General features: G+C 54.4%; 1 protein-coding gene across 1 annotated transcript in view; it reads right to left on the minus strand.

The window, feature by feature from the left end:
- Positions 1-4,857: 4,857 nt before the first annotated feature.
- Positions 4,858-27,841, minus strand: part of UHRF1 (ubiquitin like with PHD and ring finger domains 1) — a 32,581-nt gene continuing 9,597 nt past the window's right edge. The window contains exons 2-16 of the mRNA XM_069497135.1: positions 25,990-26,253; positions 24,854-25,008; positions 22,613-22,828; positions 18,861-18,961; positions 18,530-18,716; positions 17,382-17,505; positions 17,179-17,286; positions 15,706-15,810; positions 14,819-14,925; positions 12,525-12,687; positions 12,305-12,442; positions 9,914-10,091; positions 9,656-9,831; positions 8,495-8,599; positions 4,858-5,082 (exon numbers count right to left, since the gene is read on the minus strand). Of these exons, the coding sequence (XP_069353236.1) occupies positions 4,936-5,082; positions 8,495-8,599; positions 9,656-9,831; positions 9,914-10,091; positions 12,305-12,442; positions 12,525-12,687; positions 14,819-14,925; positions 15,706-15,810; positions 17,179-17,286; positions 17,382-17,505; positions 18,530-18,716; positions 18,861-18,961; positions 22,613-22,828; positions 24,854-25,008; positions 25,990-26,253 (2,274 nt within the window). The 3' untranslated portion in view covers positions 4,858-4,935. The remainder of the gene's footprint in view (positions 5,083-8,494; positions 8,600-9,655; positions 9,832-9,913; positions 10,092-12,304; positions 12,443-12,524; positions 12,688-14,818; positions 14,926-15,705; positions 15,811-17,178; positions 17,287-17,381; positions 17,506-18,529; positions 18,717-18,860; positions 18,962-22,612; positions 22,829-24,853; positions 25,009-25,989; positions 26,254-27,841) is intronic.

The following is a 27,841-nucleotide window of genomic DNA, read 5'->3' on the forward strand; positions in this document are numbered from 1 at the left end:
CTGCCCGCCCGCTCCGGGCCCCGCCCTGGTTATCAGGCGGCAGCTGAGTACGTGAAACCCAGCACAACATCAGCAGCCGGCCGGAGACGCGTGGGATGTGGGTTCGAGACCCGTGGCCGGGCCTTGGGCGCAGTGTTCTCTAATTTGCGAAGTGTCCAGCAAAGGAACTGTAGCTCCCAGCGCAATCCATTTTGCAAAGGAGGAGACCTGCGAAGAGGAGACATGCAGGGTCAGCCGACAAGAGCCCCTGGCACTCCAGGCTGGTCCCTTTCCATCACAGTCAACAAACCTTTGCAAAGGGGCAAGTTAGGTGCCCTCCCCAAGTTCCCTAAAACGTATGGAAAGGGACAGGTTTGGCGCTTCCTACTCTGGGTTCAAAGCTCAGCTGTGCCCCACACCTCACTGTGGGTAGTCTCCAGCAGGGAACCACACTGAGCCTCAGATTCCCCTGTGAAACGGATATCATGGTAGTATTCACCCAGCCTGTCTGCCCCACCTCTTGGGAATGTCGCAAGAATTCTTTGGGATGAGGCTTATGTACAGGGTTTGACCCTGTGGCTTCACATTTAGGGCGAAACCTTAACAATTAGTGTTTGCCATGAGCTGTGTAAGGACTCGTCAGGGTAGTGGGCACCTTCCCATAGGGCTGGCAGGAGTGTAAATCAGGCAAGTTGACCTTTTCTGATGACACTGTTAACCCATCTACTTTATAATCCAGCCAGCAGTTGTTCCTGGAGGTTTTGAACCCTGAGAGAAGCCGTGGAGCTTACGCCGTCCGAGAATGCCTGCAGCAGCCACGGTATGCAATTGTTCCAGTGTTTTGCTCTAAATGTCCATCAGTAGCCGATTAGATTAGATAAGTAACTTGTGGCTCTCTGTACTCTGAGCTATTGAAAAGGGGGTAGATCTGTATGTGCTGATGGAATAGCTCCTACACCAGTTGTTCAGCAAGTGGCAGAATGGCCCAGAATTATGCATGCAGTAACATACATTGTGGAAACGCACACAGCAACCAATGTCATGGGGTTTCTAAGATAACATGTGTGAGTCAATGCCCAAAGGCCACCCCCAAAGTGAGAAAGCTCACTTCATCTTTGGCGAAAAGAGGAAGGATGCACGCTGGCAAGAAAAGTCCAAGGGGAACTGAATCTGTTCTGGGTGTTTGGAATTCTTATGGGACCATATTCATATATTCCTCGTGGAGTTAAATTTTAACTTTAAAAACAGGAAATAATAACTTCCCTCAAGGAGTTCCTTAAACTGTGGGAAAGACAGAAATGGGATTTGATAATGGTAATAAATTGTCAAAAGTGCAGTCATGGGCTCTTGCCTATAATCCCAGCACTTTGGGAGGCGGAGAAGGGAGCATCACTCGAGGCCAGCCAGGAGTTCAAAACCAACCTCAGCAACACAGTGAGACCTTGCCCCTACAAAAAATTTTTTAAAAATAGCCGGGCTTGGTGGCGTGCACCTGTAGTCCCAGCTACTTGGGAGTCCGAGGCAGGAGGATCACCTGAGCCCAGGAGTTCAAGGCTACAGTGAGCTACGATTGCTCCTGTGAATGGCCACTGTACTCCAGCCTGGACAACAGAGAGACTTTGGCTCTAAAAATAAAAACTAGGGGGAAGTGTTCTAACATTCCATTTCACTCCAAGCATATTTTCCTGGATACACGTGTGCTATTTCACATTTTCACACATACATACAAGTTGTGCGTACACCAAAATCAGGGCTCACATCTGTTTGTTTACTAAGGTGCTAGACAAAGTGGCTACTTGGTAAAGGAATGGAAATGAATGGAAAAGAAAACCAGGCACAAGAGTGTGTACAGTGCTGTAATAATTTTGTCAACTTTATATATGAAACAAACATATGAATAAATATATATAAATACACACATACCCTGGCTTTGCTATATCCCTGGGTAAGCCACTTAACTATTCTGAGCCTCAACTGCAAAATGGATATAGGTCAAAACTATATCAGAGAGTTGGCCAGGTGCGGTGGCTCATGCCTGTCATCCCAGCACTCTGGGAGGCCAAGGCGGGAGGATTGCTTGAGGCCGGGAGGTCAAGACCAGCCTGAGCAGGAGGAAGACTCTGTTTCTATTAAAAATAGAAAAAAAAAAATAGCCAGGTGTGGTGGCGTGAGCCTGTAGTCCCAGCTACTTGGGAGGCTGAGGCAGGAGGATCGTTTTAGCCCAGGAGTTGGAGGCTGCAGTGAGCTATGATGATGCCACTGCACTCCAGCCTGGGCGACAGAGGGAGACCCTGTCTCCCAAAAAAAAAAAACAAAAAAAAAAAAAAAGAAGAAAGAAAAGAAACCCCCATACCCTATATCCATCACCTGCTTCTTGCCCGGTCCCTGGTGATCACTAATGTACTCCTGTCTCCAGATGTCTGTGTTGGGTATTTCCCATGAATAGAAACATTCTTTCACTCAGCGTAACATTTTCAAGGACATAGGACATTATCTGGACCCAAAGATACAAAACTGTTTAAAGTTAAATCAGATCTGCCCCTGTGGTTACTTAGCCATCAGTAAAAGGTAGCGGCAGTAGGTCGACATGAATAATAAACCCATCTGCGGGATTCAGCACCCTCACCCTCCCCCGAGATTTTGTCACATCACCTCATCTCTGGCTTCTGACCTCTGTCCAAAATAGCCTTTCTGGTGATCAGCTCTTGAAGCCCACGGGTGCACAAACAGCAACAGTTCCACAGTCAGAGGCCACCCCTCTGGGGTTAAGTGACTTCTTGACGAATCTGGCTGGTGACAGCCACACCAGGCAGAGCTGGTCTCCTAGTGGGTGACCCTCACCACCTGGTTCCTCAACTGTCCACGGGGGCAGTACTTGCCCACCTTGGTGAGAAAGTGACCCCAGGTTCCATGCTAGGAGGAATGATGGCATGACACGTGCTGGTCTTCCGACCCCTCTGCAGTGTCAGTATCTGCCCCATCCTGGAATTGAAGGAAAAAGGCAGCCGGAATTTCTAGGGGACACCAGAATGGCCCAGAGTGCAAGTCTCTTGCCCATTCAGTGTGAATGGGTCGAGGGTCTGTGGCTTGATTTTTACTGGGTTCCACTGAGGAAAGCCAGGATTTATTCTTCCGAAGAGCCGATGGGTTTGGCTCTAGACATCACACCGCATTCTCTGTAAACCGATGCTGCAGTCCAATGCAGCAGTCACTGCCTACACAGAACGCTCTACTGGACTGGACTGCTCTAGGAGCAGGGGCTAGAAAGCCTCGCCTATAAAGGGCCAGACATGAAGTATCTCCAGCTTTGTGGACCAGATGGTTTCTGCTGTACCTACTCAGATGTGCTGGTTGGGCGCAGGTGTCAATAAAACTTTATTGAAACAGGAAGTGACCTGGCTTTGCCCCCCACCCCCCTTGCTGACCCTTGCTCAAGACTATAAACGGAACAGCCTGACACACCTCCTGAGCTGCAGTTAGAACCTCGGCACATCACTATGATCTTCTGGGCCTCAGTTTTCTCATCCGTAAAGTGGGCGTGATGCTACCTGCCTAGTATTTGTCCCCCATTTTTGTAAAAACAGGTACAAAAGTGCCCGGAGAGCTCCAAAGCTGTTTGCAAACAGGAACACACAATCGAATATATCTGTGAAAAACATTTATTCTGAGAATCTAAAATCTGGACCAATATTGGACTTTAGAAAAAGCCTACAGAGAATTTTGTTGTTTCTTCCCCTAACACATTAACAATCTAATAATAAGGAGAAAAAAAAAAAACAAACCTTGTAAAAATATTGCTTCAGTTGGTCTGTAGTTATGTGATTTAAAATATCCCTGTTCTGTTGAGGTATGAGCTGCAAACTTTGGTAAAGTTAGAAAAATTAACAAACCATTCCAAAAAAATACAAAAACAAAACAAAAAAGACAACCAAACCCTAAGTTATTATATCTTTCTTGGTTCATATACAGTAACTACAAAAAAATTTCATTTAGAAAAAGTGTTCATTTAAAAAAAAAATTCCCTCTTGTACTTCTCAATTGTCAAGTTAAAAAAAATTGAATTTTAATGATCTATAAACTCAAACCATCCCCAAGCACCCACCCAGTGTCAGGAAGAACTGGATGATCACAGTTTTTAGAAGCTGGTTGGCATTTTTTTCAGTAAATTCAGTGCTATCAACAAAAGAGCCTCGTATTTAGAAAGAACAAACGAACCGAAGGCACTTGAACGTGGCTTTGTGTGTGAGCTTCCATGGCCTCCTGCGCGAGACAGCGTCAGCCGCACACCAGCCCCACGTGGAGTCGAGTCCAGCTGAGGTAGGTTCTCTGGGGCCCCAACTCTCTGCTCACGTGGGCAGAGGACTTTTCACGTGGATCGTAGACACGCAGCAGCCTGGTGGGGGAGGGATGGCTTTGAGGGAAGAGTTCAAACTGAGCAGGAAGGAGACTTCTTTTCCTCTTTTCAGCAACTTCTTGACGGACGGCTGGGTCACACCGTGCCCAGGGCCACCGCAGGGAACCATCTTGCCAGATTTTATACGATGAAGACGCCGTCAGGAGAGATGCACTTGGCTTTGACCTTGGCAGCCAAAGCCGCAAACCTTGAAAAGAGATCGTTCTGGGCAGCCGGACGCCTTCTTGCTACTCGGTGGCGGGAACCTCTGAGAACGTGACATCAGGAACAGAAGCCGCCTTCACGCCATAGTTTGTTTTGCTGCTGACCGACTGCAGGCTTTATAACTTTTTAAAAACTAAACAAAATACTGAGAAGTCCAACTTTCAGCCAGAATACATAAATTCCTGAAAATGTATAGATTAAAAAAAAAGGAAGACACGCCTTTTTAGGGAATGAGGGGAACTATATGTTTAAGTTAAGCCCACTAAGAACAACAGAAGGGCCGAGCGAAGACCCCTCCGACACGCTTTAAGTGAAACGCCTGCCGAGAAGTGCTTGGATCACCGGCCGCTGCCGTAGCCGGGGAAGAGCTGGGCGAGGACGGTCTGCAGCGCCTGGTTCACCTGCATGGAGTAGCTCCGGCCCAGGTCGTAGCGGCAGGCCGGGCAGCTGAACACCTGCGCCCGGAAGGACCTGTCCAGGCAGTCCTAGGAGACAGAGAGCACAGGTGAGAGATGCCACCCACACCACCGGCTGGCTCCTGGCCACCTCTGCAGGGCAGCAGCTGTCCCCAAGGACAGAGTCCGATGCACTTACGCCTCAGCTGCAGTCACCGCCCCAAAGGGGCCTTCCTGGAGTGCTACAGGCAGCCCCACCCGGGCCAGCCCTATCACCTCACCCTGTTTACCTTCCAGACAGCACCTCCTTCTCGAGTCATGTTCCCTTCTTTCTTTCTTTTTTTTTTTTTTTTAAAGACAGAGTCTTGCTCTGTTGCCCGGACCTGAGGGCAGTGGTGTCATCACAGCTCACTGCAGCCTCCAACTCCTGGGCTCAAGTGATCCTCCTGCCTCAGCCTCCCGAGTAGCGGGGACTACAGGCACCCACCAGCACACCAAGCTAATTTTTTCTACTTTTAGTAGAGATGGAGTCTCACTTTTGCCCAGGCTGATCTCGAACTCCTGACCTCAAGTGATCCTCCCGCCTTGGCCTCCCAGAGTGCTGGGATTATAGGAGTGAGCCACTGTGCCAGGCCTTCGTCCCATTTACTAACGTGCTTATCTGGGGCTATGTCTTTGTCACCTCCCCTATCACCAAGCATTGTGCCTGACACCTGGCAGTTGCTCAAATATATGTCAATGAGAAGAAAGAAGAGGGTGGGAGCTACTCAGGAGGCCAAGGCAGGAAGGTTCTTGAGTCCAGGAGTTTGAGGCTGCTGTGGGCTATGATGATGCCATAGCACTCTAGCCTGGGTGACAGAGCAAGACTCTATCTCAAGAAAAAGGGAAGGAAGGACAGACGGAAGGTACCAAGACTGACAGACTCAGACTCCTGGCTTCAAACACAATTCCCAATCCCAGCCAACCCATGCCTGGGAAAGCAGCCAGGTGGAGACAGAGCCGTGAGGCCTGGGGCCTGGCAGGCCCTGACAAGCCTCAGCTTCCCAAACAGCAAAGCCACTGCCCACCAGGCCGGACTCTGGGGGAGGAAGGAGACAGCGCACAGGTACGCAGGCACCTGGACAGGTGCACACCTTCTGAAGGATGGCGTCACAAATCTAGGTAAGGGAGCAAGTGTCAACACAGGGAAAGGCCCACTGACACCACAGCACATGCGGGCTGTGGCTTTTCTTTTCTGTTTTTGAAAACTCCAGAATTTTTTTCTCAAGACCAAGTCTACGGTCTTGATTCCAGAAACAAAAGGTACGTCTTTCTGCTCAACACAGCTAAGGTTTGGGTGTGCCACTAAAATCAGGCTCCCGAAAACAGAACTAGTCACAGTAGCCGAAAGCTGGGAGCGACCCCCGTGTCCATGGATGGACACAGCGTGGTTCACCCATAGACTTGGGAGGAAGGAGACTCTGACACAGGCCACAGCGTGGATGGACCTTGAGGACGTCGTGCTCAGTGAGGGACGCCAGACACAGGACAAATCCTGTGTGACTCCACTCACACAAGGTCCCGAGAGGCATCAGATCCACAGAGATAGGGAGCAGAGTGGTGGGTGCCAGGGGCTGGGGAGGGGGTGGGAAGTCAGCGTTTCATGGGGACAGGGCTTCAGTTTGGGAAGACGAGAATGTTCTGGAGGTGGAGGGTGGCGATGGCTGCACAGTAATGTACATGTGCTTATTGCCACTGAAACGTGCACTTAGAAATGGGTGAGATAGAAAGTTTTATGTTATGTATATTTTGCTACAATAAAACATTTTTCTAAACAGGGTAAACAGTCATGGTTGAGGATCCAGGCCACATTCCCGTAGGCTCTCAGATGCCGAACTTCCCAAGGTGGAACACAGGGGCAGAGACAGATGGCAGGGACACGGCGGTGCCAGTTAGCCTATTCCCTCACACCCCTGGCGCTTCTGAACGCCTCCACACGGGAGGCAATCCCGACAGTGACTCCCTGACGCCCCAGCCATCCTCCCCACCCCACTGCGCGCCCCAGGCCTGCCCTCGTCCGAGCTCCCTGCAGCCAGGCCTGTGCCGGCCCACTGACCACCTGCCTCCCGCCAGAGGCTGAGCCCGGACCTTCCAAAAGCCCAGCCAGAAAGGTGTTGCAAGGCCCCTTCCCACCGAGACAAGTGGGCCTCAGTGGGTTCAGGTGGCTTCCCTAGGTCCCCAGCTGGGATGGGAGTGATGGGTCAACTCTGGGCCGCTGACCCCAAAGACGTCAGGGCCTCCGCCCATCTGGGACCTCCCTGAGCACTTGGGGGTGGGCAGGGACATTTTTCAGCTGGTTCCCCCTGAGCAGGAGGGGTGGCCCTCGCAGCTGAGGGGACTCCAGCCACCAGGTGTGGTAGGCGGGGCCAGAGAGGGCAGAAGCGCCAAGAGCTCGACCCGAACATCCAATCCCTGAATGTTCTGACCTCCTCTCCTACTGTGAGAGCTCTGCCCAGAGGGTGCGGCCCAAGGCTGAGAAAGCACAACCACCAGCAGCTCAGACACCAAGGGAGACCGGGTGTGGGGACAGTCCCTTCCAGGCCTGTCAGGACTGGCTGGCTCTGAGCAGAGGTCACTGCAAAGAAATCACTCCCCTAGGCCAACACTCCTAACTGGGTGTTCCTGCCTCCAGAGGACAGTGGTTCATGTCCAAGGACATGTGTGGCTGTCACGACTAGGGGGTGCTCCTGGCATGGGGTAGGTGGAGGCAGGGACGCTGCTCAGCACCTGCAGGGCCCAGGACAGCCCTGCCCCAGAGAACAACCTGGCCCAGTGTCCATTTGCCCAGGGCAGACCCTGGAGCTCATCTCAGCCAATCTCTCCAAAAGACCCTGAAAATGACCACCGGCCTAAGTCAGGAGACTGTCACCAGGAGCAGTGGCAGGTGCCTGTCATCCCAGCCACCCGAGGCAGGGGGTCACTTGGATGCAGGAGTTCAATAATAGCCCAGGCAGCATAGTGAGACCTTGTACACTAACAGAATAAAAGACCACCCTGGGACCCACCTCCCCAGCCCCCAGCTGCTCCTGCACCTCCCATTCTGAGTACCTAGGATGCTGCCCCAAGACCCCTCCAGGTGCCAGGCTGGTGCCACCTCTTCCAGAAAGCCTTCCTTGCTACCCCCAGGGAGCATGCACCTCATACCTCCCTGTCTAGACACCAGATCAGGACCATAGCCCATGCCCTCCTGCCCTGGACCTGTGGCCATATGAAGTGCTGGGGGGAGAGCGTTGCAGGCCCAGGGGTAAGGCAGCGGGCGCCTCCCAGGAAAACGGCTACGGCTGAGGTCAGGAAGCAGGGTGGCCCCGGAGGATCTGAGCGCGTGACAGAAGATGCCCGGAAAGGCCACAGAGTGTGCAGAGCACAGAACCTCATGTGGGAGCGGGAGATCAGATCATCCTTCCAGAACTCTCCGCCCCGGCTCCTGCAACTGTCGCTGGGTCAGAAACGCGGCTCTGCTCACCTTGCACACGTTGTGTTGGCACACGGTCGTGATGGGCCGGAACACGAGCTCCTGGCAGCAGATGCACTGGAACGCCTCTTCCACCTTGCTCAGGAACGTCTGGAACTGGAGGAAGACGGGGTGAGACCAGCACGGACCCACTCACTTGCAGTGACCATCAGTGTCACTTGCCCTCAGGGCAGGAGCATCAGCGTAAGACACCCCTGGTGTGGTGGGGTCTCAAAAAGCTCAACATGGGCCGGGCGCGGTGGCTCACGCCTGTAATCCTAGCACTCTGGGAGGCCGAGGCGGGTGGATCGCTCAAGGTCAGGAGTTCGAGACCAGCCTGAGCAAGAGCGAGACTCCGTCTCTACTAAAAATAGAAAAAAATTATATGGACAACTAAAAATATATATATAGAAAAATTAGCCGGGCATGGTGGTGCATGCCTGTAGTCCCAGCTACTCGGGAGGCTGAGGTAGGAGGATCGCTTGAGCCCAGGAGTTTGAGGTTGCTGTGAGCTAGGCTGACGCCACGGCACGCACTCTAGCCTGGGCAACAAAGTGAGACTCTGTCTCAAAAAAAAAAAAAAAAAGAAAAAAAAAAAAAAAAAAAGCAGCTCAACATGGAACCATGACGTGGATCCAGCATTTTCCACGCCTGGGAATAGAACCAAGAGAATTGAACGCAGACACCTGGAGGGAAATTTGCACAGCACGGTCAAAGCCACGGCGGCCAAAAGGTAGAAACAACCTGAATGTCTGTTAGACCAACAAACAAACCCAACGTGGTTCCATCCACACTGGAGTATCATGCAGCCACGAAAAGGGTCGGGGCTCTGACACAGGCCACAGCGTGGATGGACCCTGAGGACATCGTGCTCAGTGAGAGACGCCAGACACAGAAGGACAAATCCTGTGTGATTCCACTCACAGGAGGTCCCCAGAGTCGTCAGATCCACAGAGACAGGAAGGAGGACGGTGGGTGCCAGGGGCTGGGGAGGGGGTGGGGAGTGAGCGTTTCATGGGGACAGAGCGTCAGTTTGGGAAGAAGAGAAGGTTCTGGAGATCATGGTGGTGACGGTTGCACAGCACTGTGCGTGTGCTCAATGCCAGAAAACCGCACGCGCAAAGTGGTTACAAGAGCGAATGTCCCCTCACATACGTGTCGCCACCAGACAGCCCCGCTGCCTGCGCTCACCGGCCCATCCTTGAGCGCCTTCAGGACCTCGGTCCACAGCCGGGCGTTGCTCTTGTCCTCCTTGATGAGGCCGTTCTGCTGCGGCGTGAGGGTGTAGGGCTCCACCCTGGTCTTCTTGGGCATGCGGCGTGGGGACCCGGCCCTGCCCGGGCCGCCTCCTGGGAGAGGACAGAGCAGTGAGTGGAGCCAGTGGCCAGCGGGCTGCGGACAGGGCTGCGCACGGGGCGCCGAGACACCCACCTGGCGACTTCCGCTTCCACTTGCCCTTGCCTGGCCTAGCGGACCTGAGGCTGGTCTGCCCCCGAGCCGCCGCCGCCGCCGCCTCCTCCTCCTCCTCCTCCTCCTCCTCTGCGTCCCTCTTGCTGTTCTCCTTCTCCTTCTCCCTGTTGGCCAGGGCTTCCAAGTAGCCTTCCGGATACTGCAGGGCAGAGGACCCGTCGTGAGGGACAGGCCACCCGCCACCCAGGCCCGTCTTCCACTGCATGCTTTGCTCCCAAGCCCTCCCGCAGTCTGGGTCCCCAAACACACCTGCTCCCTGATACCCCTGAAGTGCGTACGACAGCCCCCCACACACACACCGCAGTCCACCAGAAACATTAAAATGGGAAATTCCACAAATAACCCCTATGTTTTAAATTGCGCTCGGTTCTGAGTATTGTGATGAAATCTTTTGCTGTCCCACTATGTCCCAACGAGACAAGAGTCATCACTTTGTCCCGCACATCGATGCTGTCTGTGCTGCCTGCCTGAGAGTCACTTAGCAGCCATCAGCTCGACCGCTGTGGTATCACAGAGCTTGTGCTCAAATAATGCCTCTTATACTTAGCAATCGCCCCAAGCCTGCATGGTGGCTGAAGCCACAGCTGCTCGGGAGGCTGAGGCAGGAGGATCACTCGAGCCCAGGAGTTGGAGGCTACAGTGAGCTATGATGATACCATGGCACTCCAGCCTGGGCAACAGAGCGAGAACCTGATTCTTTTTTTTTTTTTTCTTTGAGACAGAGTCTCACTCTGTTGCTGCTCGGGCTGGAGTGCCGTGGCGTCAGCCTAGCTCACAGCAACCTCAAACTCCTGGGCTCAAGCAATCCTCCTGCCTCAGCCTCCCAAGTAGCTGGGACTACAGGCATGTGCCACCATGCCCGGCTAATTTTTTTCCTATATTTACTTTTAGATGTCCATATAATTTCTTTCTATTTTTAGTAGAGATGGGGTCTCGCTCTTGCTCAGGCTGGTCTCGAACTCCTGAGCTCAAACGATCCAGCCGCCTCAGCCTCCCAGAGTGCTAGGATTACAGGCATGCGCCACCGCGCCCAGCCGAGAACCTGACTCTTAAGAAATTAAAAAAAAAGAAAAAGGCTCCCAAAAGTGTAAGAGTAGTGATGTTGGCAATTTGGATATGCCGAAGAGAAGTTGGTGATCTCCTACTGTGCCTGATGACGAAATTAAGCTTTGTTACAGATGTGTATGTCTAGAAAAAATCATGTATATTACCCACAGTTTCAGGCACCTGCTGGGGGCCTTTGAACGTGTCCTGTGGATACAGGGACTGCCTCGGCCTCAGAGCACTTGCTCAACCGTACAGTCTCAGGCAAGGGCTAACCCCCTTTCATCACCACGACTAATGGCACATGACCCTGCCAACATCCACCTGCCGTCCAGGTGAGCATGAAAGCAAGCTGGTCACCACCACGACCAACAAATGAGACGCCAGCATCTTTATGATTCAGATGAGGGCAGGCAAACTTCTGCTGCAAAGGCCCAGGCACGCCCGGCCCTGTAGGTCACTGCCACTGAGGTGTCGCAGCAGAGTACCTGAATGAACAGGTGTGGCTGGATCCCAATAAAACTCCATTTACAAACCACCACCAAACCCTAATTCTGATGCACCTCTGGCTCCTCTGTCCTCGCGGGCATCATCTGACAATTGCCCCATCTCTGCAGCACCTGCAGTCATGCCCGAGTGTGGTGCGTCGCTAGGAAATCGTCACCCTCCTTTAGCAACCTTAGGTTGTCAGGAAGACAGGAGCCAGGAACGAAAACCCTGCTTCACCCTCCGCTGCTGCGCTGCCTCCCCCTTGCCGCTGTCTCCCACATCCTCGGCTTCCCAACCTCCCCACTGCGTAAACCTGCTCAAAAGACAGCCCTCGGTGACCCCCGGGGGGCAGACACCATCAGCCTCTCAACAGCAATTAGGATTCCTTAAATAGTCCCGGAACGACTTCTGTGCTGTAAAGCCGGTCCCTTACCAAGCAGAAAACACCCTAATTACAGTGCAGAGAGCTGCGCTGCGTCGTGAGAGGGAGTACGCAGGGGGGTTATGTCTCCTTATCTTCCCACCTACACCTCTCTGGACGTGACTGGTTTTGCTGGTTTCTGCTTTTTCTTGGAGGAAAGAAGACCCGTAAAAACGGGAGAGGCCGATGCCAGGCTGATGTGCGCTAGGAGGAGCGAGTGTGACTTTAAACTCTAAAAATGGCGACAGGCAGAGATGCCAATGTCATCTGCACACTCAACGCAACCCGGCTGTAGCATGTATACGTGACAACCAGTCAGGCGCGGCAAGCTGGGAGCCGGGAAGTCATTGTGGATGACAGAGAAACCGGGAAGCCTCCACGGCGAGGCCCGGACGCACCTGCATGGTCAGCCCCAGTCTCTTGATCCGGTCCTTCCCCTCCTTCGTCCAGGGCCCGGGCTCGTCGTCGTCCCTCCGCAGGAGGTAGCGCCACACCAAAAACCCAGACTTCCCCTTCTCTGGCCAGTACTTCACGACCTGCGGGGAGCAGAGCGGCAGCAGTGACACCTGCAGTCACAGGCAGCCCTGGGCAGGGGGCCCGGCCTCGAGCGCGGCTCACCTTGTAGATGCCATCGTACCGGTTGCCCTCGGCGGGTGCGTACTTGCTGTGCTTGCCGCCTTTGACGTTGCGCACCACCCTGACCGGCTTCCCTGACCGCCAGTCCTTGGCCTCGGCCCCCTTCTTGTCGTTGATGGGAGCATAGCAGTTGAGAGCCAGCGCCCTGCAGGAGAGCGGGACCCCACGTTTTACACACTGGAACACGTCCCCCAAAGAAACGTGCTCGAGCCCCAACCCCAGCATCTGAACATGGCCTTCTTTAGAAATAAGGTCTGTGCAATCAAGTTCCAACGACAAGATCCCAGCACGGGGGAGGCTGAGGCAGGAGGAACACTTGAGCTTATAAGTTCGAGCTGCAGTGAGCTAGGATCACACCGCTGCACTCCAGGCTGGGCGACAGAGCAAGAGCCTGTACCTAATTAAAAAATAATTCCATTGGCCAGGCATGGTGACACATGCTTGTAGTCCCAGCTACTCGGGAGGCTGAGGCAGGAGGCTTGCTTGAGCCCAGGAGTTTGAGGCTGCTGTGAGCTAGGCTGACGCCATGGCACTCTAGCTTGGGTAACAGAGTGAGACTCTGCCTCAAAAAATAAATAAATAATTCCATTGAGGTTATACTGGATTTGGGAGCCTTCAGTCTAGTAACTGGCATCCTCACAAGGGAACAGAGACATAGATACAGAGGGCTGGAGGCCACACGAGGATGGAGGCAGAGGTGCAGTGTCATAGCTGCAAGCCAAGGAATGCCAAGGGTTGCCGGCTACACCCCAAAGCTGGAAGAGGCAGGAGGAGCCTCCCCTGGAGGCTTCAGAGGGACTCGGCTCTACCACACCTAGCTCAGACCTCTGGCCACCAAATCCGTGAGAGGATATACATCTTTTGTTTTAAACCACTCGGCTTGTGGTATTTCATTACTACAGCCATGAGAGACTAATACGCCACGTGGGGAAGGTGTCTTCAAGAGAACCAAGGAGGTACAAAGGAGGGGGCACAGCCTGCCAGGTCTGTCCGGGCAAGACCTCCCCGCTGAGGCTGGGGCCAACCAGGCCAGGGCCAGACTCACCACTGACACTACGATGCCATTTTTTCCATTGCCTTTGAGAGGGGGAAAAACTGTGCAGCTGCCGCCTATGGGCAAAACAGCACTTTTGTAAACTGGGATTTCATAGAATTCTGTGTCCAGATTTCATCATGTAACGTGACAAATGAGTGGTTCCCCATAGCATTAAATATTTTCTGAAAACATGATTTTTAACACTTACTAAAATTATTCTTCTAGACAAAAAAAATATATTACCAACCCTTCCTTTTTGTAGATATTTAGTTACTATTTACTGATTTTTTTTTTATTGTTTTAAATGATGGTATGATAAATACTACTTTTCATGTCTCCCAAATACATTTTTCAAAGTGGAATTATAGGGTCATGAATAGAACACTTAAGGCTCTTCATGTATAGGCAAAAGCTTTCCAGAAAGAAGCTTCCAATTCATATTTCTACCAACAGTGGAAAACTAGTCTATTTCCTGGCATTTCGTGAGATTTTAGAATTTTTGGCCAACTTGCAGGGGAAATAAGTAGTATCTCACCATTGCTTCCATTGGCATTTGGTTCCTAGAGCTAAACAATTTGAATTTGGTTCTTAGAGCTGAACAATTTATCACGGTGACTTGCCATTTATTTGCATTTCTGTGAATATCTGCACATCTTTTGCTTTTCCTTGTCAATTTGCAACAGCTCTTTATACAATAAAGACATAACTGTCACGTGCCAGGTTGCTAACTTTCCTCATAGGTAGTCACCTGCCTTTTAGTTTTATTTATAGGATTTGCTGTTGCAATATGTTTATGATATTTAGATCAAATCTCTCAGTCTCTTCCTTCAGGTTTTATGATGCCTTTTAGGCTGAGAAGGTCCATCCCTTCCTGCAACCAGGGGTTCAAGTGAACTATGCCCCACCACCTAGTTTTGTAAAGAAAGTTTTATCAGAACACAGCCATGCTCATTCACGTCCACACGGTCCATGGCTGCTTTTGTGCTATGACACAGTGCTGAGTTGCTGCAACAGAGACCGTGTGGCCCTCAAAGCTGCAAATATGTATTACTCCAATTGGCCTTTTGGAGAAAACGTTTGCTTTAACCCATCTGAACGACATCTTTAGCACTTCTGAAGGGAAGAATCGAATGTCTCTACGTTAACAGGACTACCACTTGCTGGATAGGACGCCCAACGCGGAACCGAGAGCTCCGGGAAGGCTGTCAGTGGAGAAACGAGAAAACGGTTTCCCACGAACCTGTTGGTATTGGTGAGTTTCTGATCGCAAGACTGTTCTGCAGTTCGCTTGTTGCCGGAAAGATCTCGACCACCACTACCTGTGTATGTGAAAGAATTCCCATTGTCCTGAAACAGATGAGAAGGCTGGGTGAGCCCTCCGCAGAGGGGAAGAGGAACACAAGCCCCGCTAGGCTGGCCACCACCAAAGACACAGAGCAACAGGTGTTGGCGAGGACGTGGACAAACCAGAACCCTTGTGCGCTGTGGGTGGGACTGAAAAACTGGAACCCGTGTGGTGGGTCCTCATGAAATTAACATACAATGATCACATGATCCAGCAAGTCCACTTCCAGATCATATTGAATAGACTCAAAGAACTGAAAGCAGGGACTTGAGGATTCCACGTGCACATTTGTAGCGGCAGGAGTCACAACAGCTGAGAGGCACCATGGGTGGATGAGCCGGTGAACAGTGTGGTCCATCCACACAATGGAGTATTATTCAGCCATGAAAAAGGAAATTTGGACACAGGCTACAATGTGGATGAACCCTGAGGATGTCATGCTTTATGAAATAAGCCAGACACAGGAGGACAAATCGATCCTGTGTGGTTCCACTCACAGGAGGTCCCTGGAGTCATCAGATCCACAGAGACAGGAAGTAGGACGGTGGGTGCCGGGGGCTGGGGACGGGATGGGGAGTGAGTGTTTCATGGGAACAGAGTGTCAGTTTGGGAAGATGAGAACGTTCTGGAGGTGGAGGGTGGTGATGGCTGCACTACCACAGGCATAGACTTAACGCCACTGGGCTGTGCACTTAAAAATGGTTAGGATGGTACATTTTATGTGTATTTTATCACAATTTAAAAAACAGAGCAACGTTCTCCACCCCCGCACATGCACTCACCACGTCGTCCTCGTAGCCGCCCGCCAGGACCAGAGAGTAAGCCCCGTCGTTGCTGCGGCCGTGGATACCCGCCACGTGAGGCCGATGAACACCTGACTCGCTGACCTGCGGGTACCGCCGAGAATGAATGGCACCTTCTGCAATGACGGCTCCACAAAAGCTCAGCCCCGCCCCCTCCCCCCAGTGGCCTGACTTTTCACCAAATGCATCACGCCTGCAAGTCACCCATCATAGACACCTCGCCCCCGAGACGGAGCCAGGCCAGGAACAGAGCTGGCTTGAATTCCAGCCCCGACACATGCCCTTGGGGCAGCCCCACTCCTGACCTTGGATGCCCCACTTCTGCAACGGGAAAGTGGGCGACCAGTGTCTGGTTGGACTGAGTTCAAAACAAGGACATAAAAAGCTGCCCTTTGCTGGACACGGTGGCTCACGCCTGTGATCCCAGCACTTAGGGAGGCCGAGGTGGGAGGTTCAGTTGAGACCTGGGCAACATAGTGAGACCCCATCTTTACAAAAAATATGAAAATCAGCCAGGCGCGGTGGTGCATGCCTGTAGTCCCAGCTACTGCCGAGGCTGAGGCAGGAGGATCACTTGAGCCTGGGAGTTGGAGGCTGCAGTGAGCTGTGTTCCCACCACTGCACTCCAGCCTTCGCAACAGAGTGAGACTCTGTCTCTAAAAATAAAAGCCATCCCTTATGGGGCAGACTCAAGGTTCGGTCAGTCACTTGCTCAACACGAAACATCCTGAGAGGGCCCAGTGACGGGCGCGGCCGGGCGGGCTGCCGAGAACGAGTGAAGTGCGGTGCCGCCTCCAGAGCTCCCATCCCCTCCCCGCTGGCCCTGCCATCTCCGTGATGGGCACTGTCGTGTTCATCCAGCTCAGTGGGTCTCACCCAGGGGTGATCCTGCCCCCCAGGGGACATGGGGCGATGTCTGGGGACATCTGTGGTTGTCACAACTGGGACGAGGCTGCTCCTGGCGTGGGGTGGGTGGAGGCAGGGACACTACTCAGCGCCCTGCAGCGCCCAGGACAGCCCCACCCCAGAGAACATCCGGCCCCAGTGTCACTAGTACCAAAGTCTGGTCTGCCTTGGCGCCTTGGCTACAGGCGACAGCACCCAGCACTGTCACAGCCCAGTCAGAGGCGGGGGTGTCATTGGCACAGACTGACTGGTGCTAACACGGGTCCACTTCAGCTGACACCACCTTTCCCCTGGAATAGCAGCTTCTGGGAATGACCTTATAAGGCCCTGGGCAGATGGGCACCTAAACCCCCGCCTCAGAGCCGCTTTCAGGCCCCCGGGGAGCTACAGGAGTAAACCAGAACCTCCCAGCCTTTGCCACCCGTCCCCGGCCAGCCACGATGTTGCCAGGATCCTGTCACTCCCACAGCCCCGGCTGGCCAATGCCAGGGGACGTCATCCAACACAAGCAGGATGAGCCCCCAAGCCCCAGGAGGTGGCAGGTACCTGGACTCGGAAGCGCCACATGGTGCCCACGGGGATGCCGGGGATGGGTCCGTAGTGGTTGGACGGGACGATGGTGCACTCCTTGGTTCGGCCCACGCACGCCATGCCCTGTTGGCAGCAGAGACACAAAGGCAACAGAAGCATGAGCCCCGCGGGGTGGGAGGAGGGTGGCAGGGCCAGAGGGCGAGAGGGGCCACACGTACCTTGCCCCAGTCCCGCTGCGAGGACGACGTGGCTGATGCCATCTTGGCCTTCTTCTTGCTCTCCCGCAGCTTCTCTCCCGCCAGCACCACCTCGCTGGCGTCGTTCCGGCACTCGGGGCAATACCTGCGGGGACAGCTCGTCACACCTGCCCATAGCCCCAGCCGACGGCCATCTCAGCTGACGTGAGCCACATCTGTCCCCTCTTTTTTTTTTTTTTGAGATAGAGCTAGAGTGCCATGGCATCAACCTAGCTCACAGCAACCTCAAACTCCTGGGCTCAAGCGATCCTCCTGCCTCAGCCTCCCCAGTAGCTGGGACTACAGGCATGTGCCACCATGTCCGGCCAATTTTTTCTGTATATATTTTTAGTAGTCCAGATCATTTCTTTCTATTTTTAGTAGAGACGGGGTCTCGCTCTTGCTCAGGCTGGTCTCGAACTCCTGAGCTCAAGCGATCCTCCCACCTCGGCCTCCCAGAGTGCTAGGATTACAAGCGTGAGCCACCGTGCCCGGCCACCTGTCCCCTCTTGGCACTACCATCGTCCTGGCCTGTCCAAAACAGGGGCCACTCGGCACACAGGGCCATTTAGTACCATTTCAATCCATTCAAGTTAAATAAAGTCAGAAATCCAGCCCCTCCCTCACGGGCCCAAGTACTCAGCAGCCATGGACGGCTCGTGGCAACCAGATTGGACAGCACGGAACTAGAAAACGTTCCCACCATCACGGAATATTCTACGGGACAGCAGTTTCTCTCTCGTCGTCCTCCCACTTAGAATTCCAAGCTGTCCCCAGCAGCGACAGCCAATGCCACTGTGGCACAGGAAAGGGATGGGCAACTTCAACGGGTGCCCTCCCCCACCGTGACTCAGTTTCCCCATCTCCGTGAGGGTGAGGGGGGTGGCAAGGAGAGCTCCTACCTCCGAGCTGTAGGAAAAATACCTCTGCTAACACACAGAGGCTCCTCAGACCAGAGCCCAGCATGTCACGACCTTCCCGTCCCTGTCCGAGGTTATCCTAGCAGGTGCTAAGAGCTCGGTGGCTTCAGGGCCTGCTTTCCAGGAAGCCATGAAGCCCTGAGGCCCAGGCCCACACAGGCCATGAGCCCATGGCCCACCCCGCCCCAGAGGCGACAAGGCCCCACTCACCACTCATCCTCGCTGGGGACACTGCTGAGGGGCGGGCAGAGGCAGTAGATGTGGAAGGCCATGTCACACTCGTCGCACATGAGCTGCTTGTCAGGGTCCTCCCGGCCCCCGCACACGTGGCAGGCGCAGACCCGGCACAGCTTGCTCATGTCGTCCTTGCAGTGCTTGCAGGAGGGCCCGCTCTTCCCTGCGCACGGAGGGCGGGTCAGCGCCGGCGGGGCCCGGCCAGGCCGGGGACAGGACGGGGGCCCAGCCAGGCCGGAGACGGGACGGGAGCCCCCGCGCCCCGCACCCGCCATGGGAGACAGGAGGAGGCGGGCTCAGAACTCACGTCTCGTCGGGTTCTCAACCATGGGGCTCCCTTCTCCTGGGTACTCAATCTTGAAGACTTCGTCCACAAAGACGATGCGACAGTCATTGAGAGAATCATCCCTGTGAGAGACGAGCGGGTTAGAGCATTCTGGCTGCCCAACCCCACTGAGGCACCTCAGAGAGGAGCCTGCCCCTTAAATTTACTCGAAGCACGTGAACACTGCTGGTTCTAGTTACGTCTGACAGGAGGCTTCCCGGGGCCTTGTGCAGAAGCTCAGCTATTCCCCTAGTGGGTTAAAGTCCTGCTAAATCAGACACAAATGGAAAACAACACAGAAGGCAGAATTTCAGGCCAGATAGTGGCTCAGGCCTCTAATCCCAGCACTCTGGGAGGCCAAGGTGGGAGGATCGCTTGAGCTCAGGTGTTGGAGACCAGCCTGAGCAAAAGCGAGATCCCATCTCTACTAAAAATAGAAAAAAATTAGCCAGGCGTGGTGGCACACGCCTGTAGTCTCAGCTACTCCAGAGGCTGAGGCAAGAGGATCGCTTGAGACCGGGAGTTGGAGGCTGCAGTGAGCTATGATGATGCCACTGCACTCCAGCCTGAGCAAGAGCAAAACTCCGTCTCCAAAAAAAAACAAGGTTCCAGGAGTGCAGAGAGAGACGGTGACACCCAGCGGTGAGAAGCAGCTCTCCTTCCTGCTGCCTGCCCCTTGGTCCCCCTCCCAGAGGAGGCAAACTGCTATCCAAATCAAATGCACACAGACTGTCACAAGAGGAAACTCAGGTGCTTGGCGAGCTCGTGCCTGGGGCTTTCTGGGTTCTTCTATTCATTCTCATGCGTGTCCTGAGCCCTCTGGGGGATGCGGGAGGCACAGCGGGAAGGGAGTGGACACCAGAGCCAGGTAGCCCGAGCCAGGTCCCCGGCCCTTGCCAGCGCGGGGGCAGCTGCCCTTTGTGCACCTGAGGACCTCAGGGAGGGTGGCACGAGGTAACCAGGTGCCGGGCCCTGTGCCCAGTGTTTGTTTCTCAGAAAATCGAAGGCCCAGCAATCTCAGGCTGATTCCCCTCGCACCAATGAGCCAAAAGCAGTGGCAGCTGCTGCCACGAAGAGTCTTGTCATCTCCGTCCCTGATGCCAGGGAGCGCGTGGGAGTGGGTCCTGGCCGGCCTGACTATACAATTGGGACTGTGGGGCCAGAGTGGGGCAGTGGTTTACCCAAAGTCTCGCAGCAGGGGCACAAGTGCAAACGGAACCTCTGCCATCTAACCAGGCCCAGGCCCGCCCCCCTCGTGCTCAGCCTTGGGAACATCAATGCCGACGCCTTCAGAGGCCTGAGTCCCGGCAGAGCAGGCTGCTGCGCCCTCGCTTGCACGGGACAGGGGTCTGAAACAGGACACTCGGAAGTGCTCCACCTCAATCGGTCTTTTGGAAGCAGGTGAGCTTTTTCTGGGCTGTTCTGATCGCTGAGCACAGACCGTTTTCAAAATGCTGTTACCGAACACGTGGCAAAGGTGACCCCACAGAAGACAGGAGGAGGAACGGCCAGCCTCGTTCCTACCTTCCGGTTCCTCTTCAGGCTAAAAAGATCAAAGCAAGATCCCAAGGGAGGCTTGGGAGTTTTTAACTTTGTGCTGTTTTCTTTAAAAAAATAAATAAATAAAAATATAAAAAAGCCACAGCTTTGTGGACAGATAATTTATAAACCAAACGATTCACCCGGTTACAGCACAGAATTCACAGGTTTCTGGTACATTCAGTATTGTGCAACCATCACCATAATCAATTCTAGAATATTTTCAGCACCCTCCTGTTCCTTGGCCTCCAAGGGGAACAGGAAAGGATTCTCTTCCGTGAGGGAGAGAGGCAGGTCACTAACATCGCATCGCCTCGGGCGCGACATACTCTGCCCGGTTCCCTTATTCAGTGGCACCTTCCACCTTTCTCACAGTAACGCAGTGGCTCAAAAACATGCTTTTCCGTCCAAGCTACGGACATACACACACACACTCATACCCGTAGGCCTTTCTGAATGCTAAACAATGCAGCTAAAAGCAGTGCATCAGGGTGCTAAGTACTTAGAACACTCAGACTAGGGGCCTACAAATAGTGCCGACTGTTTTTAATTAACAAAGTTTCAGTGGCACACAGCCACACCCTTCATGTCCCGCAGGGTTGGGTAGTATCAATAGAGCCCGTCTGGCCCGCAAAGATAAAATATTTACAATCTGGCCCTGTGCAGGAGAAGTCAGCCACCCTGATTGGACCGCCCCTGTACAGGCACGCCGTGGCCAGTGACAGACTCAGGCGGCAAGTGCACTTGCCAGTCGGGGCCCTGACGCAGCACTGGCCTCACCCGTGCAGGGAGGACGGCACCCAGGATGCCCCGAGTGCTGGGCCAGGCCAATTCCTGGAGGAGGCAGCCAAGCCTCTGAGGGTCCTGCATTGACACAGTTAGGGACCAGGCAAGCCCTCTGCCACCCCGGAGGGCCATCGGGGACATTACTACATGACACGAGCTCCAAGACCTTGTCCCCCAGTGACCACAGCAGTCTTCCCCCATCTCACAGCTGCCACATAGCCCCTGCAGTCCACTCCCTGCCAGGCAGCCAAGGCCAACCTTAATCATAGCTCAAAGTGTATCACTCCTGGGCTCAAAACTGCCCCTACTAGATAACACCAATTCCATATGGCGTCCTAGCCATGCCCTGCACACCCTACTCAGGGCAGCTTCCACGGCCTCCACGCTCCCTCCTGCCCTTCCCTCCAGCCCATGGGCTCCCTCTGATGGGCCACAGATGCACCAAAAACGGCCCTGCCCCGGGGCCTTTGCACTTGCTGTAAATCGGCTTGGGACATTGTTCCTCAGACATTCGTGTGCACATACAACATATATATATACAACAGAAAATGATTCAGCCTTAAAAAGGGACGAGGCTCTGACACAGGCTGCAGCGTGGATGGAACTTGAGGACTTGGTGCTCAGTGAGAGACGCCAGACACAGAAGGGAACATTCTGTGTGATTCCACTCACAGGAGGTCCCTGGAGTCATCAGATCCACAGAGACAGGAAGTAGGACGGTGGGTGCCAGGGGCTGGGGAGGGGGCAGGGAGCGAGTGTTTCACGGGGACAGAGTGTCAGTTTGGGAAGATGAGAACGTTCTAGAGATGGAGGGTGGTGACGGCTGCACAGCAACGCGAGTGTGCTTGATGCCGCTTAGCTGTGCACTTAAAAGTTACAACAGTCAATTTCCCATTGCATATGTCTCACCACAAAAAAATAACGCAATAGAAGAAGAGAGGCAGGACGGGAATCTGCCCAGGGCCAGACGGTGAGTATTTCCAGCTCGGCAGGTCACAAGTCTCTGCTGCAGCGACTAGATTCTGCCCTTGGAGCACAAAAGCAGCCAGTAACAGGTAAACAAACGGGCATCTGTGTCCCAATAAAACTTTGTCTGTCACAGCAGGCAGGGGGCCAGATCTGGCCTGGGGACGGCAGCTTGCTGACTAAGGCAGAGAACGGCCCCAAGTGTTCCGCTGCCCTGCGTGTGCACAGAACACCCTGGCAGGCACTGGGGACAGTGCTGTCTCCAGAGGCGGAGACAGGGTGACCCGGGCAGAGAAGCGAGAACGTTCACCGTGTGGTCTAGGGCGCCTTCCGAGTTCCGACCTGTCTAAATGCGTCACCTGTTTCCCAAGTTTGGAGGCCAGGCAGAGGCCGAGGGCTGGCCAGGTCCAGAGGCCCCAGAGGAGGGAGGGCACATGGCTCACCCCAGCATGACGTTGGCATACAGCTCCCGCAGCGTCCTGGTCTCGCGCTTCCTGGTGATCTCCGCGTCGTACCAGAAGCCCCGCTCCTTGGGGTTGTCGGGGTTGTAGTTGAGCATGACCACCTGGCCCACCTCCAGGTCCTGCCACTTGATGATGGTGCGGGCGCGGGCGCGGACGTCCCTGGAGTTCATCTGGACCACACCGTTCTCCGGGTAGCTGGGAGAAAAAGCCCATCATTAGAGCCCAAGGTCACGTCACACTTTATCCCCTCAACAGGTAATAGAGGCCGAGGCGGCCACACACCCTAGTGTGTGCAGAGTCCCCTCCTCCACGGCCTTGCCTGTTAGTGCTAAAAACACACATATGTAAGACACACTCCAGTTACAGGTGTTATAGCTTGGGGCATGTCCCCCCAAAAAGATCCTGAAGTCCTAATCTCTGGTACCTGTGAATAGGACCTTTTTTTGGAGACAGGATCTTAGCAGATGTAACCATGTTAGGATGAGGTCACACTGCAGTAGGGTGGGCCCTAATCCGACAGGACTGATGTCTTTAGAATAGGAAAAGAGACACATAGGGGAGAATGTCACACAAAGATGAAGGCAAATGCCTGGGAACACCAAGGCTTGCCGGCCGCCACCCAAAGCCGGGAAAGGCAAAGGAGAGCCCTCCCCTAGAGCCTGGCCCTGCCGACACCTTGACCTTGGACTTCCAGCCGCCAGAACTGAGAGAGGACACATTTCAGTCATTATTAGCCAGTCAGCTTGTGGTACTTTGTTACGGCAGCCCTAGGAACTGGGGAAGCAAAGTTCAGGAGAACAAACAAAATACAGTTTCAACATATGAGTGTTGAAAGTGATTTTTGTAATGGAACATATGTTATTTTATATAAATACAACAGAAGAGATATTGGAATATAATGGAAAGTCATTATTCTAGATATACAGGAATATGCCAATAGCCACAAGAAAAGGCACAAAATAGAATGTTCCAGAATTTAGCCTCAAGTGAGAGGGCAAACCCCAAATCTATTCTGCTAGCTCTACGGCCTGGGACTCATTACTTTCTCATAAACCACCAAGAACAGGGGTCAACCTTTTTCTACAAAGGGCCGGATGGTAAGTATTTTTGGCTACGCCCTGCCATAGGGCATAACAGGACAGCCACCATAGACACTGCATGGAACCGATGGGCGCTGACGGTTTCGATAAAACTTTATTTACAAAAACAGGCGGTGGGCCACATTAGGTCCTAGGGCTGCAATTTGAGACCCCCCAACCAAGAGGATGTGAATCTTCTGTCTGTGATTCACACAATCCAATTTCTCCAATAATTTTAACAGAGCTAATATGTGCTAGAAACTGTTGAGCAGAAGGGACCCCGCATGGAACCAGGTAAAACCTCTGTGCCCCCTACAATGTGTGGCAGGCAGGCTTTGCCCTCTGTCATGGACTAAATCGTGTCCCCCTCGAAGTTCCTATGTTGAAGCCCTAACCCACAATGTGACTGTATCGGAGAAAGGACACTGAGGGAGGTAATGAAGGTTAACTGAGGTCACAAGCATGGGACCCTAATGTGATAGGACCGGTGTCCCTACAGGAAGAGATCACCAGAGCAGAGGACAGACCATGTGAGGACACAGCGAGAAGGCAGCCGCGTGCAAGCCAGGAAGAGAGCCCTCCCCATGACCCTCCCCGACCATACCCCTTTCCCTTGGACTTCAGCCTCCAGAACCCTGAGAAAGTCAGTGTCTGTTGTTTGAGCCGCGAGGTCTGCGGTATATTATTACACCAGCCTGCACAGACGCCACCTGTGTTCACCAATGTGTATCCCCCGCCCCGTGCCCGGCACAGGGCTGGGCACACAGTAAGTGCTCAATAAATACACACACTGGAAATGGAGCTTTACGTTCCAGGCAGGGAAGAGAAACAAACATGAAAGATGGTTCCACACGCAAACAAGCGGCATGAATGAAATAGATCTGGGGTGGGGGAGCGCGGCAATTTGGCTGGACTGAGATGAGCTGAGATCTTCAAGACGACCCAAGGAGGGGCCAGCCTGGCTGGTCCCCAAGTAGGTGGCCTTGTGTGTTGTTAGGGAACACAAGGACAGGGGCCCCCCAGATCCTAATCACCATCCCAAGACAGTACCAAGGTCCAGCTTGAGGACAGGTGGCCAACGCTGACATGCCCCAAAGAGCCCAAGCTCCCACACCACCTGCCCACCTGCCACCACACTCACTCGTCGTATTTCACGTGATAAATGACATCATCTTCCAGCGCCGAGGTGGAGCAGCAGGGCTCGTCCTGGGAAGGGGCCTTCTGTGTCACCCTGACCACCTGCGCCTCGAACCACGCCCCCATGTTCGTGTCCCGAGCATCCACGTACTCATTGACCTGCGAGGAACAAGGAAGTTCTCATCCCGACCCAGGGACGGGACACCAGCGAGAGCCTGTCCTGGTTCCAAGAGCGCTGGGTGCTTTGGAACTGGGCAGTGAACTCAGACACTGTAACGGGGTTCAGCCGCTGCAGCACGAGTGACTCTTGGGCTGGATCGTTCCCCAGGAGGGGCCATCCTGGACCCTGCAGGTGCTGAGCAGCATCCCTGGCCTCCACCCACTCCGTGCCAGAAGCACCCCCCAAGTAATGACTACTGCAGTTGTCCCCAGACATCGCTGTGTCCCCCAAAAAGGCAGAATTGCCCCAGACAAAGACCATGGGGAGCAGAGGATGCAGGGATTATCTCAACAGGAGTCCCTGCTGCCACACCCTAGCCATAGCTGCTGTGCGGCCCAGGGAGACCAGAACTGCTCGTCTGTCAAGAGAAGTTGGAAATCTAGATCTGTGAAATTTCTTTTTAAGAGACGGGGTTCTCGCTCTGTCACCCAGGCTAGAGTGCAGTGGCACGATCACAGCTCACTGCAGCCTCCAACTCCTGGCTTCAAGCGATCCTCAGGTCTCGGCCTCCCAAAGTGCTGGGACTACAGGTGTGAGCCACCATGCCCAGCCACTTCCTAATCTTAGACGGTGGCAGCAAATTCAGAAATTCCAGTCACTGCAAGGGCCACAGAGAAGACACCTGCAGGCCCCAACAGAGGACTCCACTCTAGAGCGTCACAAATGAATCCTGGAGAATCATATGTTCCCTACCAGGAACACACAGGAAACCACCCCCTGGTCATTTCCACCACGGGACAGAGGCAGTGGGGGGCAGCACGAGGTGGACAGAGCCAGGGAGGGGGCTGCCTGCTCTCAACAAAGTCCAAGTAGTGCGGCCAGGGACCAGCAACGACGAGGGGCATGGGGTGTACTCCTCATGGCCCTGAGTGTGTGGAGGCCCCACGAGGCAGGGACGATGTTGGACCCCAGGGCCTCACCTTGTACAGACCCTGTCCGGTCTCGACCCACGAGGCCTCGTCCGCCAGGCCCACTTTGCTGTCCATCTCGGCGGCCGCCTCGCTGTGGGTCGAGGACTTGTCCGACTCGCTCTGGGCTAGGCAGCAGCCGGAATCCGTGTCGGAGAGCTCGGGGTCCCTCTCCTTGACAGCGGCGGGGGGCAGCACGAGGCTCTGGCGGACCAGGAGCTGGATGGTGTCGTTCAGGCGGACATTGTAGTCGAAGAGACTGTGGCCGTCCTCCATCTGCAGGGACACCCAGGACAAAGGCCGTTCGTCCTCCATATTTGAGTTTGGGTCCCCAGGTGCCAGGCTGGCCACGAGAAAAGCCCCCATGTTCCCACCCTCACGCACGGTGTGATGTAGATCAGACTGAAGGACCCCAAAGCCGGGGGTGTCAGACCCACAGCACCCTCAGCCCTTCCTTCAGGGTCCCCGGGCCCCCTCAGTGAGGGCGGCTGGCGGCACGTGCCCAGTGTTCCTGTAAGCACATGCACCATCATCACCCCGCTGTGCTGTGGACACTCGTGGGGTTTCAGGGGATCTTCCTAGTACTTTATGATCACAGCAGCTGTAGCTCACAGCTACAGTGAACACGTCACCCTCTATCACTGGTTCTCAGCCAGGGCTGATCCTACCTCCCAGGGGACATTAGGCAATTTCTGGGGACACTCCCTCCATAACTCAGGGGATAGGGGGAGCTCCTGGCATAGAGTGGGCGAGGCCAGGGACACTGCTCAGCACCATGCAGTGCCCAGGACGGCCCCTCCCCAGAGAAGGATCCAGTCCCAATGTCCCCAGTGCCGGGTGGGGGGAGAGACCTGCCCCACACGGAACACCCCAGTGTCCCCGATTCCTCCCAGGGGCTCAAACCTTATCTGCCAGGGCAGCTTCTGCTGCCGTTGCCCCACCCCTCTCTCTGAGGCCTTATCCTAACCCCCTGGGTTTACGGTGGGGGCAGAGGCACCTGCCACCAGCACATTGCAACTGTCTGAGCCCCTGGTCGTCTGATGCAGCAGCTGTGCTTGAAGCAGCTCGTCACCTGGGCTGCATTCGGATGCTACAAGAGGCTGGGGGGTGGGTTTCTTTTGATAGAAACTGCCCCTCAGCTCTCCAACACCCAACAGAGACCCCCTTCCCCTGTGGCTCATCACATGCCCCTAAGGGGGGCCTCCCCTTCTGCACTATGGACACTGGGGCTGGGTGGGGCCCCCGCTCTCTCAGGTGGGGCCGCCCTGGGCCCTGCAGGGTGCTGAGCAGTGTCCCCAGCCACTATCCACTCTGTGACAGCAGCAGCCCCCTGTCATGACAACCACAAATGTCCCCAGACATTGCCCAGTGTCCCATGGGGCCAGAATCGCCCTACGGAAGGAGAGGAGAGAGGGCAAGAGATACACAAGGGGCAGCTCTCTCCTCCCTCCCACCCAACTCTTCCTACCCGCTGGTGTCCTCGGGCCTGGTGGCCTGCCATGCAAATAGCACCTGGGGTCAAAGTGAGCCCCAGGGTCCACGGTCCCTCCCTGCAGGGGGCTTTTACACTTTATCCATCACAGGAGAACCTGAAGGAGGATGGCCCTTCTTCTCCAGAAAAATGCCTCTTCCCCTTCCCTACCCCTGCCCAATTCCTGGGTAAGGTGATCCTCCTGCCACCTCAGCCTCCCGAGTGGCTGGGACTACAGGTGTGGCCACCATGCCCAGCTATCAGGAAAATGCTCTTGAGCACGTGTCCACCCTACATACAGCTGCAGGGGTTCCAGGGGCTGCCCAGAAGCCCACCCCGGATATGGAGGGCCCACTGACAACTGCTTCCCCCACCTGCTCACCCAGCCGGCCA

The sequence above is a fragment of the Eulemur rufifrons genome, chromosome 2 (assembly GCF_041146395.1).
Source record: "Eulemur rufifrons isolate Redbay chromosome 2, OSU_ERuf_1, whole genome shotgun sequence".
NCBI classification, from domain to species: Eukaryota; Metazoa; Chordata; class Mammalia; order Primates; family Lemuridae; genus Eulemur; species Eulemur rufifrons.